At 44.3% G+C, this 15123-nt stretch overlaps 1 protein-coding gene across 13 annotated transcripts in view; it reads left to right on the top strand.

Moving 5' to 3' along the window:
- PRRC2C (proline rich coiled-coil 2C) overlaps window positions 1-15123 on the top strand; it is a 70106-nt gene that overhangs the window by 49111 nt on the left and 5872 nt on the right. For 5 of the 13 annotated variants that reach the window (XM_071435731.1, XM_071435735.1, XM_071435737.1 and 2 more), the window contains 10 exons: window positions 997-1098; window positions 5041-5248; window positions 6064-6267; window positions 6989-7110; window positions 7672-7808; window positions 9732-9966; window positions 10348-10470; window positions 11966-12184; window positions 12970-13044; window positions 14194-14297. In XM_071435731.1, coding sequence (XP_071291832.1) covers window positions 997-1098; window positions 5041-5248; window positions 6064-6267; window positions 6989-7110; window positions 7672-7808; window positions 9732-9966; window positions 10348-10470; window positions 11966-12184; window positions 12970-13044; window positions 14194-14297 — 1529 coding nt within the window. The remainder of the gene's footprint in view (window positions 1-996; window positions 1099-5040; window positions 5249-6063; window positions 6268-6988; window positions 7111-7671; window positions 7809-9731; window positions 9967-10347; window positions 10471-11965; window positions 12185-12969; window positions 13045-14193; window positions 14298-15123) is intronic. The other 8 variants (XM_071435741.1, XM_071435740.1, XM_071435732.1 and 5 more) reach the window with 7 other exon arrangements.

Raw genomic sequence — 15123 nt, 5'->3', positions numbered from 1 at the left:
AGGATCTCAGTTTTTTATGAAGATGTCTTGTGAATTCCGTCTAAAATGCTTTTCAGCTTACTGCAGCACCGTTTTGGAGCAGTACTGATTGAACTTCTTACTCTTCTGCTGGCTTTTCTGGTAGTGTTGTGGTGTTTGACTTTGGTGGTTAGTGTGGAAGACTGAATTCTTTTGTGTTAATGATGTCCAATCCTTGTGGATGTTAGAGTTGAATTTCTAACACGGGAATTAGGGGTTCCTGGCCACAAAGGATCTGTGCCATCCCCTGCTTCAAAGCTTCAGGATCTGTCTTGTGGATTAGCCTTACCTCATCCAGTGGAAGTCCATTAGCTAAGCTATGGAGAGAGAAAGGAATAGTTAGGAGTAACAGACTGGACACTGCAGTATTTTTGATTCATTTCCTTTAAAACTTCTAGGAAATTCATTGCAGTTTTCATAGGCAAAGACAGCAATAGCATTATGTCAGATTTATTTCCCCAAGTATCACATCTTTCATCTTTTGAAAGAGAAAATAACTGAACTCAATTATTGGATGGCAAATCTGTTGTAGTTTGTTTCATGGTCCTGTGATTTTGCAGGTCTATAAAAGCTTCCTCTTTTCAGAAACTGCATCTAAGAACTCAAGGTTCATGAAGCCCCCTGTACTGTATTGGTACAAAAAGGGACAAACCTGGCTTGGGAAGAATTTTTGCATATCAGTAAACTGAAATGGTACTTGAAATTAAATCCCCAAACAGACAATTGGTGTTGTTTATGCAGAGGACATGGACACCTTAAAACCTTAATCTTCAGCCTCTTTGAGAGATGAGAAGCATCTTGGCACCTGCTGAGTGGCCTTTCCTTGCCTACCAAATTTTCACCTTATTTTATCAGTCTCCCTGCCAAATGCTCAAGCCTTGAAGAAATTGTAGCTCACTTGATAAAGCTTGAGCTTTGCTTTCTGGGGCTTTTCTAGTAGACTTAGTTAGAATGTGATGTGTGTTGCCTGCCTTTCAGGTGCCCCTGCCCCACACCCTTCCCCTCCCTAGGAGGGAGACTTTACAACAGAGCTCCAGCCTAACTCCAGTTTCTCCCGCTACCGTCGACCTCACCCTCAAGGTATGTACCACATCCCTCTAAGGGTCGTTTTCTTGCATGCAGGGGAAAAAAAAGTTATTGGAGAACTTGCTGGTGAACCTTTTTTTAGAGCCTTCCTTTGTTTCCTCTGCTGAACTGCTTTTGCATATAAATGGATGGCTGAAACACAGACTCTGTCGAAGGATGCATTTAAACCATAAATTTCTAACCCCGTTTTGCATTAACACTTGGCATCTCAACCAATCTTGGCTCCCACTGCCCTGAAAAACCAAGATCCTAGAGTTTTAGCATTGGACCACAGTGCTCATGGCAAACCATCCGAATCTGGCTGAGGTTTTTTGAGTGTTGAGCTTAAAATAAGTTGCCTGGTTTGGTGTAAAGGCTTGAAGGATTTGCTTGATAAGCAAAGCTTGATTTCTTCTTAGTTCTAAGACTTAGGTGCAGTGATAATGAGGTTTTGAGTTGGATGGCTGAAGTTCTAAGTAGTGGCACGTAGCTGGTGTGTTGGTGTCTCTGAAGCGCTGTTAGATCAGCAAGCCAGAACGTTTTGTAGGGTTGTAAATGTTCTGCTGTTTCCTGCTCTCCAGTGCAGAGCAAGTGTGGAGAAGATTTTGAGTGCTGTTTTCTCATTTTGTTGGATTTTGGACTGTGTGCATTGTATAACTCACTAACACAGAGTTGGGCTCTAGCTTTGCTACTGTGTTTTTAGAAGTTGTTGGGTTTTTTCTTCTTTTGGTGTCCTAGATCTGCTTTGTCATTGTGAGTGCAGGTGACTGAGCCAGTAGAAGTGTTGTTGCTGCTTCTGGTATTGAGGAATAGTGGTGTTTGACCTTGGTTTGTCTAAGTTTTTAAAAGAAGAAATTAAATTTGATTGGATGCAGAGCTCATGCTTTGGAGGAACTTGCTTGTCAGTCCCAGTGAGACTTGTCTCACTGGCTTGGTTTGACAGCTGCTTGCTTGTGTTCTCTAAAAATGAGAAATATTTATGTTCTCTTGTTGAATCTCTGCTTTTCTTTTGTTAACACTTTATTTCCTAAAAAGAATATAACACCTCTTTCAAGCAGTAGACCTACAGAAATGGGGAGAGCACTGTGGAGGGACAAGGAGTTTAAAATAAACTGGGTTTCTGGTACATTCTTGTGTGATGAGTTATCCTAACGTGACTTTCTGGCGTCTGAAAGTGTTGTTCTGAAATAGTCTCTGACTGTTTGGCAGCTGGAGATGCAATCCTGTGTCACAGGTAGGGCTCAAAGTTACCTCAAAGTGTGGGACACTGCCCAGTTACAGAGCAAACTGTGGTGTCTGTGTCATTCATCCTGCACTTCTTTTCCTGCTCTTGTGGTGTCAGTGATTTCTCAGTGAGTAATAGATTTTTGGATGTGTGGCAACAAAATAGGTCAAAGATCCATGTTTTGAGGCTATCTTGAAGAACCCTGTGACTGAAATCTGGATGGAAAGCTATTTGGAAGCAGCTTTGTCCCTGATTTCTTCATTCCAGCCACTGGAGCTCTACCTGCTGTTGACAAACACGGAAGGCAGCAGGCTTGTTCTAAAGCACACTCTGAGACTGTCCCTGTCCCAGCAGGCACAGCTCTGCTCTTTGTCATCCTCTTCCAGTACAGCCCTGGCATTTTTCAAAGGATACTTGTGCAGCAGGAGAGAGGAAAGCATTTCCTTCATTTTCTTAAAAGAACAAAATGTCCAGGTTCTGCCTGCATAAAGGATTAATCCTTGCACCTGCTCTTCCCTCCATCCCCTGTCACAGCAAGCTGTCTGTGAAGAGGCTTGTAGGGCACTTGGCCCCAGTTGCTCCCACTGCTTGGCATCATTCTTCAGTGGGGCTATGAGGTGCTCCTTGTTGAGATCTTGTTTCCTTAGAGTAACTTTGCTAAGGACACCTTTACTCAGTCATCTTCTTAAGGACTTGGCTCAAAGGGCTGCTGGAGGTAAGGAGCTGAGCAGAAGAAAGTCCAAAGCAGTCTCAAACTGAGCTGCTTGGCCCTCTTCATGTCCAAGGTTTCATCTAAAATTCCTCTGTAGGCATCTGGTCAAGAAACTGCCACGTTTGAACTTTGTTTTTGTAACCATTGAGCCTTTGGTGTATTTAAGGAAAGGCACATTGGGGTTTGTCTCCAGTGGAGGCTTTGGGTAACATGGGCAGGGCTGTTCTGCTGGGTGAGGGCCCCAGTGGATCAGTGATGAAGAGAAGCCTCAGGCAGCCATGATCTCCTCCTTGTTGCCTTCCTTTCTCCCTAACTGAGCAGTGAAACTACAACACTGTCCCCAGTCTCACTTAATTTAAAGCCTCTTATTCCTCCATATCTGGTCTGTAGATGGTGCTGAATAGACATTCCTAGAGTATCAATCTCTCTTGCATCTTTTTCTCTAGCTTATAAAAGTTAGATGTTGCTAAGAGGCTTTCCAAAAGAAAACTTCAGGACTCTGTGATATGCTCTAGATGTGACAAAATGCAGTGTGTAGCTTTTGCTATCAGTAGTTTCTCCAGGATGTCATGAAAATCAGTGGACATAGAGCCTTCTACACCTTCTGTAGCCTGACAGTCTCAGGTACTTACTCACTTTCTCTCAGTGCCTAAACAAAATCATTTCCAGCACATCAGTGATGGATTAACTTTGCCTTGTCTGTAAGAATCAGAAGCAGTTTGGAGGAGAATGTTGTGGAGGGGAGACAGTGAATGATTGCTGGGCAAGATGATCTCAAAAATGAAAACAGGTGACTTGCCCCCAGAGGACTTAATGTGTAACTAAGTTTCCCTCCTCCCCCTTCATTCTCTTCAGGAATCCAGAACCTCATTTTCCACATGGGTGTGTGTTGATCACCTGACCCATTTCTTTTGATACTGCTCTGCTTTTTTATCATTTCTGAAGCATCTAGACAAATAACCTGAGCCATGTTTGATCTGTCCAGACTCTGCCTAACTCATGTAAAGCAGGGCAGGGTGACAAGTGTGGCTTTGAGAGACTGAGCTAGGGGGGCTCTCTGGTGCAGGCAGTGAGGACAGGTGTGTGGTGAGGATATATTTGCCCCTTAATGTCCACCACTAAAGGCAGCACCTGGTCTTGAAAAACTGACAGTGAGCAATCTCAGTTCTGCTAGATAAACTTGTGTTTCCACTGGAGACACCTGAAGGTTGTGCAGAAGTCCATGGACCATGTTTGAGCTTTTAAATTAGTGAGTGTAGTCTAAACATTAATATTTCTTGTTCGTTGGACCCTCAGAAGTGTCTCAATTTAGATTTTGCATTGTCTGGCTAACGTAGCAAGAATTAGATTTTTTTGGCTGCAGTAAAGCACTGGTTGTTTCCACTTCTGGGGGAAGATAACTGTGTGTATAATATTGAAAGTTTCATCTCCCTTGCTGTGCAAGACATAAGCTCATAATTACAGAAACAGAGGAGCATGAAGCATTGTTTAGCTTTAACATAAAGCAGCATACACAAGCTGTGTGAGCTTGTGGTTGCTTCTTGAGCAGGAGTTGCTTTGGAAATCCAAGCCTGACTGCTGTCATGTTCACTGAAGTGTGCAGTGGGTATCCTTGGTGGTCACTCCAAGTGGATGATGGACCAAGAAAGCAAAGGGCTGCTTCGTTTGAATGGCCCAAGTAACCTGGAAGGAAAGGACTTGATGGAAGTATTTAGAGGGGGTTTTCCCTTTCTTTTGCTCACTGTGTCTTTGCTCTTCATGTCAAACAAAACCAAGCCAAATTAGTGTGAGTGGATTCTCTTCTGAGCATTGGCTGTAAGATGATGAACTGTGCACATGTGCAGCTCCAACTTGAGGCTGTTTGCTTTTTGCATGAACAGAGTTGCACGATGACAGCGACTTCCAAAAGAGGCTGGCATGAAGCCCCAATTGCCTTTTAACTAAAAAGAACTGTTAAAAGAGGAACAGGGACTGCTTGAAACTTCCTAATAGATGAGGATTTTTGTTTTCTTTTAAATAGATGGAGTCTGCACGCAAAGCATGGGAGAATTCCCCAAACATGGGGGAGAAGAGTTCACCAGTGACCTCAGCAGCGTCTCCCATTGCTGGTGGCAGCAGCAGCAGCAGCAGCAACACTGGGCCAAGCAGTGGCACTTACAGCTCTTTCTCAAGTGCATCAATGCCTCCTATTCCTGTGGCCTCAGTTACCCCCACAACATCCCTCTCAGGTAACTCATGCCAAAGCAGTGATGTCCCCTTGTGTTGTTCCTTGCTTATGTTTGGATTGAATTCCTTTTGGAATTGTTAAATGCAAAGCTAACAGAGGGTTTGTGCTAGAAATGGAATGGCAGATCTGAGCAGCAACTTCCCAAATAACCTGTTAACTGACTTCACCTGTTTCACTTCAGTCACCTGAAAATAATATTAAACCACTCTCTGCCTAAGCTGCTTACATGGACTTGAAAGAGGAGGTAAACTTCTCTTGTCTACTGGTTTAATTTTGTTCAGCCAAATGGAGGCAAGCACGTAGATTTTGGGGCAGAGGATAATTCTGATGTTTTACTGCTATTTGTACTCTTGCTTTTTAAGTTAAAGCTTCAAGAACTCATATCAAAACCTATTTGCAAAAAGCAGAGCAAATGTCCAGCTGCTTTTCAGAACCAGTACTTAGTTGTCACCTTGGTTCTTGGCAGCAAACAAAAGATGCTAAATCTGGTTGTCTTCATCCCTTGGAATATTAAAATATATCTCCATGAGAGGCACAACCACTGTGGGTTGCAATATTTTGTTGGACAGCTGACCCAGCTGCCTCCTTCAGTAGCTCTGTGTGCTCCTGAGAAGGGAGATGTGGCAGGGTTGCAGCACTTCCCACAGTGAACTCCACAGGATTGGCTCCATGTTTTCCTTGAAACAGCTGCATTAGGTTTCAGTCTTCTTTACTAGTTGTGGCTGTGCTTACAGAACTCTCCCAAAACTTTGATCTTTGAATGAGGAGGTTCTAAAATATCTTTGATTGTTGCATCCCTGGCTTCTCTCCTCCTAGGAGCTGGAACATACACAACCTCTTCGCTGAGTACGAAGACTGCAAGCACCTCAGACCCTCCTAACATCTGCAAAGTGAAACCCCAGCAGCTGCAGACCAGCAGCCTGGCCTCTGCCAGCCACTTCTCCCAGCTGAGCTGCATGCCATCCCTCATTGCCCAGCAGCAGCAAAGTCCCCAGGTCTATGTGTCTCAGTCTGCAGCAGGTAATGCTGTTTGTGGCTGACAAGCCACACATCTGCTTTTTGGGTTTTTTTTTTAATTTTGAAGCTGGAGAGTTTAATTTGGTTCTGGTTTTGCTCTGCAGTAAAGACAGAATGATAAAGAGTGTTCTGTACTCAGATTCACTAATTGTCTTCCTCTGAATCTGCACTGCTTTATCAGGAAGTACAAAGATAGTGCTGTATAGTTTGTTGAAGAAAGTAAGTTTGAGTCTCTTAATGTACCAAATTTCTGTTGCAGAATTGTAAATTGCTATTTAAGACCAGGAGTGATTTAGTTTTCTTTCTTAAAATGCTACAGTAGTTGAGAGTTGTGGCATTTTTTCTTTAAGGAAAATCCTACATCTAGTTAGCAATCCAGTTAAATTACCTGGCAGTGTAACACATTCTAACCCTTCCTTCACCCAAATGCCTTTTTTGCCCAGAATCTGTTGTTCATCCCTCCAAAATTGTGTGGGATTAATGATACCTTTGCAAGACCGATAGATTCTGGGGGTGAATTGGAAAAGATACCAAAGCTTTTGAGGCAGCCAGCTCTGCAGTGCTGCTCTTTCTCCCAGGCCCTCTGGAGCTGTTAGAGTGGGAAGGACTGACAGCAGCTGCATCTCTAATTCTTGATGAAAACCTTTCTAGAGGGGTGCTGCTGGGAATCAGGTACTGAAATCAGGTACTGAAATCAGGTACTAATTGTATTGCTCTTCCTGAGGCACTGCAGCTCAAATCCCAGCATTCTACATGGATACAAGTCACCTGTTCAACACCCAGCACGCCCGGCTGGCACCACCTTCCCTGGCCCAGCAGCAAGGCTTTCAGCCAGGCCTTTCTCAGGTATCTGGGGATTCCTCATTCACCCTGTTCCCCCCCTATCCATATTGCCTTGCAAGTTCCACTAATCATTTGATGAGGGCAGGGGAGAGTGGGACTAAAGACTGCAAAAAATGAGGTCATGCCTGCCTTTGCTGTCTCTTCTGGTGCATGCAGGCAGTGCTTGATTGTTTGCCATGGAAGTTGAGAGAAAAGCTTCCATTCACAAATATATGGGAAAGTTTCTATTCCTGTGTTTCTGTGGCCATGTGAGTGCAGGCTTACTCAACTTCTGTCATACAAAATCCTATGCAATCTCAAACAGTTGTTTTATATGCAGATCTGAATATTTCACTCAGTTTCTGCTGGTTGGTTGTGAGGAAAAGTAGAAAATTCAACTAGAAAGTAATTTTCATGAGGGCAGCAATACTAGCTCTGCATGCAGCCTCGGGGATTTGACATTCTTATTTTACTTTTCATAATGCTGCACAAATCCTCACACACGTTCAGCTGTAGCTTTTCTAACTTAATTTTAACGTTTTCTCTTCTTTATAACTTCGTTTTAATGTTTTCTCTTCTACGCAGCCTGCTTCAGTTCAGCAGATCCCCATCCCCATCTATGCACCCCTGCAGGGACAGCACCAAGCTCAGCTGAGTTTAGGAGCAGCACCAGCTGTTTCACAAGCCCAAGAGTTGTTCAATTCCTCCTTACAACCTTACAGGTAGGTAGCATATGCACATTTCTTTGGGGTTTTAGTGCCAGAATTGTTGAATTTGGTTCCCTGCAGACCTGTGATATGTGCTCCATAGCTGCCTCACCTTCCTGTCTTCCCCACAATCTCTTCTGCCTGAGAACTCTGTATGCAGATCTGCCTTGTACAGGTGCAGTTGTGAAATCTGGGTTAAAAACTGATGCATGATAGTTGTATCTTTAAAAACCCAGGGTAAAGAGCTGAGAGCATCAGTCTGTCATGCTAAGAGAACAGAAAATGTCTGTCCCTGTAGTTCAGCAATTGTTTTTAATCAAACCAACACTGGAGTCTTGAAACACTGTGAAGTTCCAGTTTGAACTCCTAGGTAGTGAAAATCTCATTGCAGATGTGTGAGGGGCTGCATGGTGTGTTTCAGAATATTTCTGTTTGCTGCAGAAGGTAACAGTAGCACCAGTATCTCTGCAGTGGCCCTGATGGACAGACAGACATTCTTCCACTGTGAGCCTCCCAAAGCTCCCTTGCCCTTCCTGGGAAAGCTGCTCCACAGCAGTGGAATTCTGACAAATGTTGTTAGTTCCACTTTGAGAAAGCTGCTTTGGAAGTTTAATTAGAGGGTTTTGCATGGGCTGTAGTTAAATCTGCTTGGTGCAATGTAGAAGGCTGAGGCCACAGAAGGTTTAATTAACCACATTTGTATCCTGACTTTGGTGCTTGGCTGACTTTGTGGGACCAAATATTGCTTGTCCTGCTACAGCTGACAAAAGCTGTTGCAAACAGTTGGCTAATTGCAAAAACACAATCAGGCTGGCATGTGGTCCAGATTAAAGAAATTTGATCACACACAAACATGTGATCACACATGGCATTAATGGAGCTCTAACAGTGGGAGTGCTTCTCCCACATAGAAAATGTGCAGAGGAGGAGAAGCTTGGAGATGCACAGGTTGCTGGTTTAAAACATTACAACCAAAAGTTAAAAGTGAGCTAAAAAACAACTTGGGGGAAAAAAAAATTGGCTCCATTGAAGCCAATCCTTTGCATCCAGTCTGGAAGAGTTTTTCCAGTGTTCTGCAGTGAGGGGAGGGTGCAGAGCAAAGCTCACCCAGGTGTGGGCACAAGCAAACCCCACCACAGCAGCAGATGAGCAGGAGCAGGGCTTTGCTCACACACAGCCAGCACCAGGGAAATTAAAAGGTGTTTTCACATCAGAAACACTCTGCTCTGAGCTCAAAAGCTTTGAGAGGAGCAGTTATTTAAAAACTCTTGATTCTTCAGGCTGAAGGTGGCCACTCACCAAGTTCCTAGTGGGGATGTTCAGATGAAGATTTCTGATGGACTAAACCTGTCTGTGGTGCTTTGCTGTACTGGTTTCAGTCTTCTTTAAACAAACTGCAGCTTCCCCATGCTGCTGAAAGAGGAATTGAATAGCTGGTTAAAATTAAAGGCTGTGAGGTCTTTTGAAATCAAAACATTCATTTGGAAGTTACCATGGTCAGTATCCAGTGATTTAAGCTGTAATGGAATTTGGACTGTGGAGTCAAGGGAAGAAAGCAGTTCCCTTAGTGACTAAGTGGGGCTGCTCACAGGTGCTTTCCCATCCTACCTTGGAGCACAGGAACTAAGAACTGGCAGCTTTTCTGTGTTACAGTTAATTATCCAAGAATTATTGCAGCATGAACATCTAAATAGGTAATTGTGATTTAAGATTTTAGTAAGAAGCCTCATTGTTTTTTCCTGTGGCCTTTAGTAGCAGCTATTATTTTGTTGTATGCAGAGTAAATTGAAAAAAATCTGCCTTTCTCAGGTGAAAAGGTGTTCAGTAGAGCTAAGCATCCTAATGCTGTTTAAAGAATATAAACTGTGCTGTTCATTTTGGTGGTTCATTGTTGAGCTCTGTCAGAATTTTTATGAATGCCACTTGAATCTCTTGCAGATCCCAGCAAGCTTTCATGCAGAGTGGTTTGTCTCAGCCATCCCCAGTGGTTCTGTCTGGCACAGCCTTACACAACTTCCCAGCAGTGCAGCACCAGGAGCTGGCCAAGGCCCAGTCCAGCCTGGCATTCCAGCAGACCTCCAACACTCAGCCTATTCCCATCCTGTATGAGCACCAGCTTGGGCAGGCTTCAGGGCTGGGAGGCTCTCAGCTCATTGACACCCACATCCTGCAGGTAGGAGATGCTCCCATGCAGCCCTTCTGCTCTGGCCTGATGCAGGACATCAGGTCTTGCTCAGTTTGGGTGGCAGCAAACTGAAAACACTTGGAGGAGAGTGTTCTTTTAATTTAATGTGTACATTAGCATAATCTCTGAATCGAGGCTTGTTCCCCAAATTACAGGGCTCCCTGTGCTTCTGTCATTAATTAGAGCTTCAGGTTGAAATTCTCTCAGTGGTGGTAAAGGGCTGTTCCACCAGCTGCAAATGAGAGCTTTAGCACAAAGTGAAACTTTCACATTGTCAGCTTCCCTTGCTGGGCTTTCTCTGGCACTGGTTGCTGCACCAGAGCTGCTCTCCTGAATGCTCCTGATGGGAGGTGTCTCTTCTCTTCCTAGGCCAGAGCTACCCTCACTCAGGCTTCAAATCTCTACTCTGGGCAGGTTCAGCAGCCTGGCCAGAGCAATTTCTACAACACTGCACAGTCTCCCAGTGCTCTCCAGCAGGTAAACTATGGCATGGTAAATTTCCTGCATTGTATTCTTCCTAAAAGCATGTGTGGTTGGTGGTGTCTGTGGGCTGGGAATAGAGGGGAGGGCTGAGACAGCCTTTAATTCCTCCAAAATAAAACTGGAGTGTTAATAGTGAAGGAGGCTGCAGCAGCAGCACTGCACAAACTGGGTGGCTCAGGGGTTGGGTGGCCTGCAGGTCATGTTGATCATTTGTCCCTGGCATCCTTCCCTTGAATAATAGTTCATTTTTCAGTGATGGGCAGATACTTAATTGGCACAGTGCTAATTGACTGAGGCACATGATGCCTTTCTGGAAGCAGATACCAGGAGTGGTGAACAGAGAGAGAGGCAAAGTCCAGGTGCTTAGTGCAGCCTAATTGTTAATACCAGTTCTCTGAGCTGGAACCCAGGAGTGCTCACAGAAAATAACTGAGCAGTCAGCAGATAGGTGATCATGCAGGACAGGCAGGTCAATAAAATAGCTCCACTGATTTGAGGGCTTTTTCACTCTTTTGTGAAAGAACTGCTAAACTGTTCTGTGGAAGCATTCTGTCATATTTGCAGGATACTGTCTAGTGGTCTCCATCTTCTGGTTGTTTTTTTTTATTGAAATGGCTTCCAAAACCAAACTTGGGATGGATTGATTTATTATAGTAGCCTACCTCCTACACTGGAAAAGGTGCCAAGACAGAAATCTAGAAGAGTGGTAAAAGGTTGGATGTTGTCTGTTGGAAATCTAGCACAGTTTTAAGGACCTTTTAGAAGAGTTGGTACTTTCAGTGTGTTCAGTTCTGCCTGTCTCTCTGATTTTAATCTGTCACCCTGCAAGAGCAGAATCCTTGTAAAGCCTTTCACATTTGGGAATCTCTCATCATTCTCCTTGTCACCCTTAGAAGATGATTTTGCAGGTAGTGGATTGTGAGACCAAGGCCTGCAGTAACTCCTGCCTGTCAGGTCACTGCTGTTGTGTTTCCATGCTTATCACTACCACACTCTCTTGTTTTTTGTGCATTTACCCACAGCACAGTGGTAAATGCAAGCAAGGGACAGGCTGTGTATTTTTGACATTGTTTTTAAGCTCAAAGTGCTGGTTGTTGGAACTCCTGGAAAGTAAAATCTAATTTTTATCCCAGTGTCCTTTGACTAGAATTATTTGAAGTAAACAAATAAACCAGTCCTGTCCTGTCCCTACCTGTGCCAGAACTGCTTTTGTTTTCTGAGTTGAATTGAATTCCCTGTCACACAGTGAAATCATGTTGAATGATGTTGGAGGCAGGAGATCTCATGCACCTTTTTTTCTGAAAAGCAAAGACCCAAATGCCATTAGAACTGATTATAAAGGCAAACTGAGCAATAAATTCACTTACTTGCTTGCAGCTCTCTGGTTAAATAAATGAACTCATTAAGGTATTTGCCTGGGATAAAGCTGAACTAGAGCCAGCAATGACAGTGCCATCATGGCCTTTGTGTGTCTGTTACTGGTGATTTTGTGCTCTCTCTCCAGGTGACAGTACCTTTGCCAGGATCACAGATTTCCCTGCCCAACTTTGGATCCACAGCACAGCCACTGATAGCCCTGCCCCAGTCCTTGCAGCCACCACTACAGCACACCCCACCACAAGCTCAGGCTCAAAACCTGAGCAGACCTGCCCAGGTGACCCAGCCCTTCAGAGGATTGATCCCAGCAGGAACTCAGCACAGCATGATTGCTGCAACTGGGAAGGTAACAGCACTGCCACAGCTACAGGACACAAATTCATGTGAAGCACAGCTGGGCTTTGGTTTATGTAACCAGCACAGCAACTCATGCTGACTGCTTGCATCTTAAAAATCTGCCTCAGCTTTAAAAGATAAAAAAGCTAGTCAGGGTTAATGCCTGTGACTGGCTCTGTGCATTTAGCTGAGGTTTTGTAGCTAACTTGGTGCTGCTCCATTTGCACTGCAGGAATAGCTGGTTTGATAGTGACATCATGGACTAGTAGGGGATTTCATGCAGAAAACAGTGGAAAACAGTACTGAGATGCTGTTAGAGCAGCAGGGGAGCAGCAGGACTCTGTCAGGGCTGGTGGCAGATTCTGGGCCTGCTTGAGTTGGTTGCTTTGCTTCTGGACTCAAACCAGAGCAGGCTGTTTGGGTTCAGGGGTTTCCAGTGCAAAATGGGGAGTTCTAGGGGCTTCAGTGGACTCTGTATCAGCCATGACCTTAAGAATTGAACTCTGTAATTATTGCTGGGGATTTGCCTTTCTGAGCAGCACAGCATGGTGCACATTTAAGAATGTAGCATTGTATGCAAGACAGGATCTTTCTGTAATGAAAAAAGAAAAGTCTGCTCTTGCGGCTCAGGAAAACTGAGCAACAGGTCTAGGAAGGAAATAACACTAAAACAGTGCAAGAAACTCGTGTATCATGGGGGGCAGTCTCTCCTCTCCTTTATGTGAAGCTGCTAAGGTAATTGCTGATGAGGGGATGTGTGGAGCTGGCTTCCAATCACAAGGTCTCTTGTCTTAGATGGAATCCCAGCTTTACAGGCACCGGGGATTTTCGGATAGTGTGCAGCACTCGGCAGTTGCAGTTCGCTTCCAGGTGAGCAGTGGGTGACACCCTGGACATGGACACAGCTCAGCTGGCTGGCAGCCACAGCAAGGTCCTCCCACCTGGGGGACTGATCCACCTCTGCACCTGAAATCCCTGCAGCTTCTGGCCTCCATTTTAGGGTGCTTGTCAATATAAAATAACCCCACAGTCCCAGTGATTTACAGCTGCAATAAGAAACATCTCGGGTGTTAATAATTCCACGTCTTGGACAGTAATGGCAACCAGAATTTCAGACCACCTAGATGAAGCTTGCATCTCCTCACCCCCAGAGTGTGTATGGTGGTTTTTGCACCGAGCAGTTTCCCAGTTTCATGGGATGTGGCCAAATCTTTTCAGCCTGGCAGTTGTTAGGAGCCCATTTTGCAGGCAGCAGCATGTTTGTTGCTGCAGTTGTCACTGGAAAATGATTGCTCATTTCAGCAAAAAATGAGGGAAGAGCTGCAGTTGGATACTGGCCTTAGATGACTTTCCTGCCCTGCTCTGAGATTCCCATCATGTTGCTGCTAAAGCAAGTCAACTTAAAACAGCCTCTCATTTTAAGTGATTTATTGTTGCTGTTATGCTTCATGGCCATGTGTGGAAATACACTGTTCCAAAGACTAATTTATTCTGTTGAGTGTATCTGCAAAATAGCATTCAAGAGTCATTGCTCCAGTTAGTCTGGAGATTGTTTTGCATGAGTGACAGCTCCATTTTTGCTGTGCCTTGGGTTTGTTCATTTTTATAGACCTGGACTACTTGGTGGTATTCTTCTTCTCAGCATTTTTCAGGATTATTTCTAAATATTTTCATATGGTACCTGAGATGGGAGTCTTGGAGAAGGAGATCTCAACTCCAAAACATTTTTTTTTCTTTTTTTTAGGGCCAAATAGATGAAATGACTCTCAAACCCCCTGTCATTATGCAGGAGGAGCAAGTTAGAAAGCCAGTACCATTGCTGCAAGTGCCAGATAGGGCAGGAAAATTGTACACAGAGGTGCTTGTGGTGCTGGGCCTGTCCTAATTATAAGAGGCTGTTCTGCAGTCAGGCTTTCATCTCCACTTAAGTGACCTCTTTTCATTGAGGTAAGCTAACAGCTGCTTAGCAAATGTCATTTTTTAAATTAGAATTAACATGTCAATTGCTGTGTTTTTCAGATCTCAGAAATGGACCTGAAGGCCTTTGGAGGTGGCATTGATGTTAAACCTGGAACACCACCAGTTACTGGCAGGAGCACTACCCCAACCTCCAGTCCCTTCAGGTAAATCTCCCTTCAGCTCAACATTCCTTAAAACCAGAGCTAGAAAATGTACCTAGTCATGCATGAGCAGTATGAGGTGAGGGGCCACTGATACATGAGACACTGCTTGATCTGAGCTCATGAGCAGCATTCCAGTAGGTCATCACATCTGCTGTGTTAAACAGAAGGAAATGGCTCTGAAATAAAAGGTGGAAAATACTTTTTTGGGTAAATGAAGAAACAAGAAGTGGCAGGGAAGATGTGGTTTGGGATAAAACTGTAAGAGTTTATCTGAATTGTGGTGTTCAAAGTAAAAAACACTTAAAGGTTTAGACAGCAGTTGTGGCAACAGTTCTGTTAGACGAGTAAGTGTTGTTGCCAGGTCTGTAAGCTGCTCACAAGTGAAATTAATAAAGAAAACAGACTCCTTTAAGCTTATAAAATATTGATGTGTGGAGCTTAGCTGGTGTCCCTGCCCTGGTGCTCCTCTGCTCGTTTTGCCAGGAGTGCATCACCCACACCCTCTGCAAGGCAAGCTCTATTTCCTGAAGAAGCCTCTTCACTCTTTCTTCTTTTTCTTCTTTTTCACTCTTTTCTCTTTGAGGGCTGTTTGCTGCCCTTCCCCTGACAGATAATCAGTCAAGCTTCATGGAATTCCTGGTGATTCAACACCTTGGAAGTTTTAGTGGAAGGTCACGTTCTCAGCCAGATAAATCAGGGAGAGCATTTTGGGGGAATTCTTGAAATCTCTTCAAGTGCATTTTGAAACACAGGACAGCAGGTCAGAGCAGGAGCAGCTGCATGTTCACTGCCTGCTGGGACAAGCTCTGAACTTGCCATGAGAGAG

The sequence above is a fragment of the Agelaius tricolor genome, unplaced genomic scaffold (genome assembly GCF_023055355.1).
Source record: "Agelaius tricolor isolate 1412-34295 unplaced genomic scaffold, bAgeTri1.0.p SCAF_11, whole genome shotgun sequence".
Taxonomy (NCBI): Eukaryota; Metazoa; Chordata; class Aves; order Passeriformes; family Icteridae; genus Agelaius; species Agelaius tricolor.
This window is presented reverse-complemented; position numbering and strand designations above follow the sequence as displayed.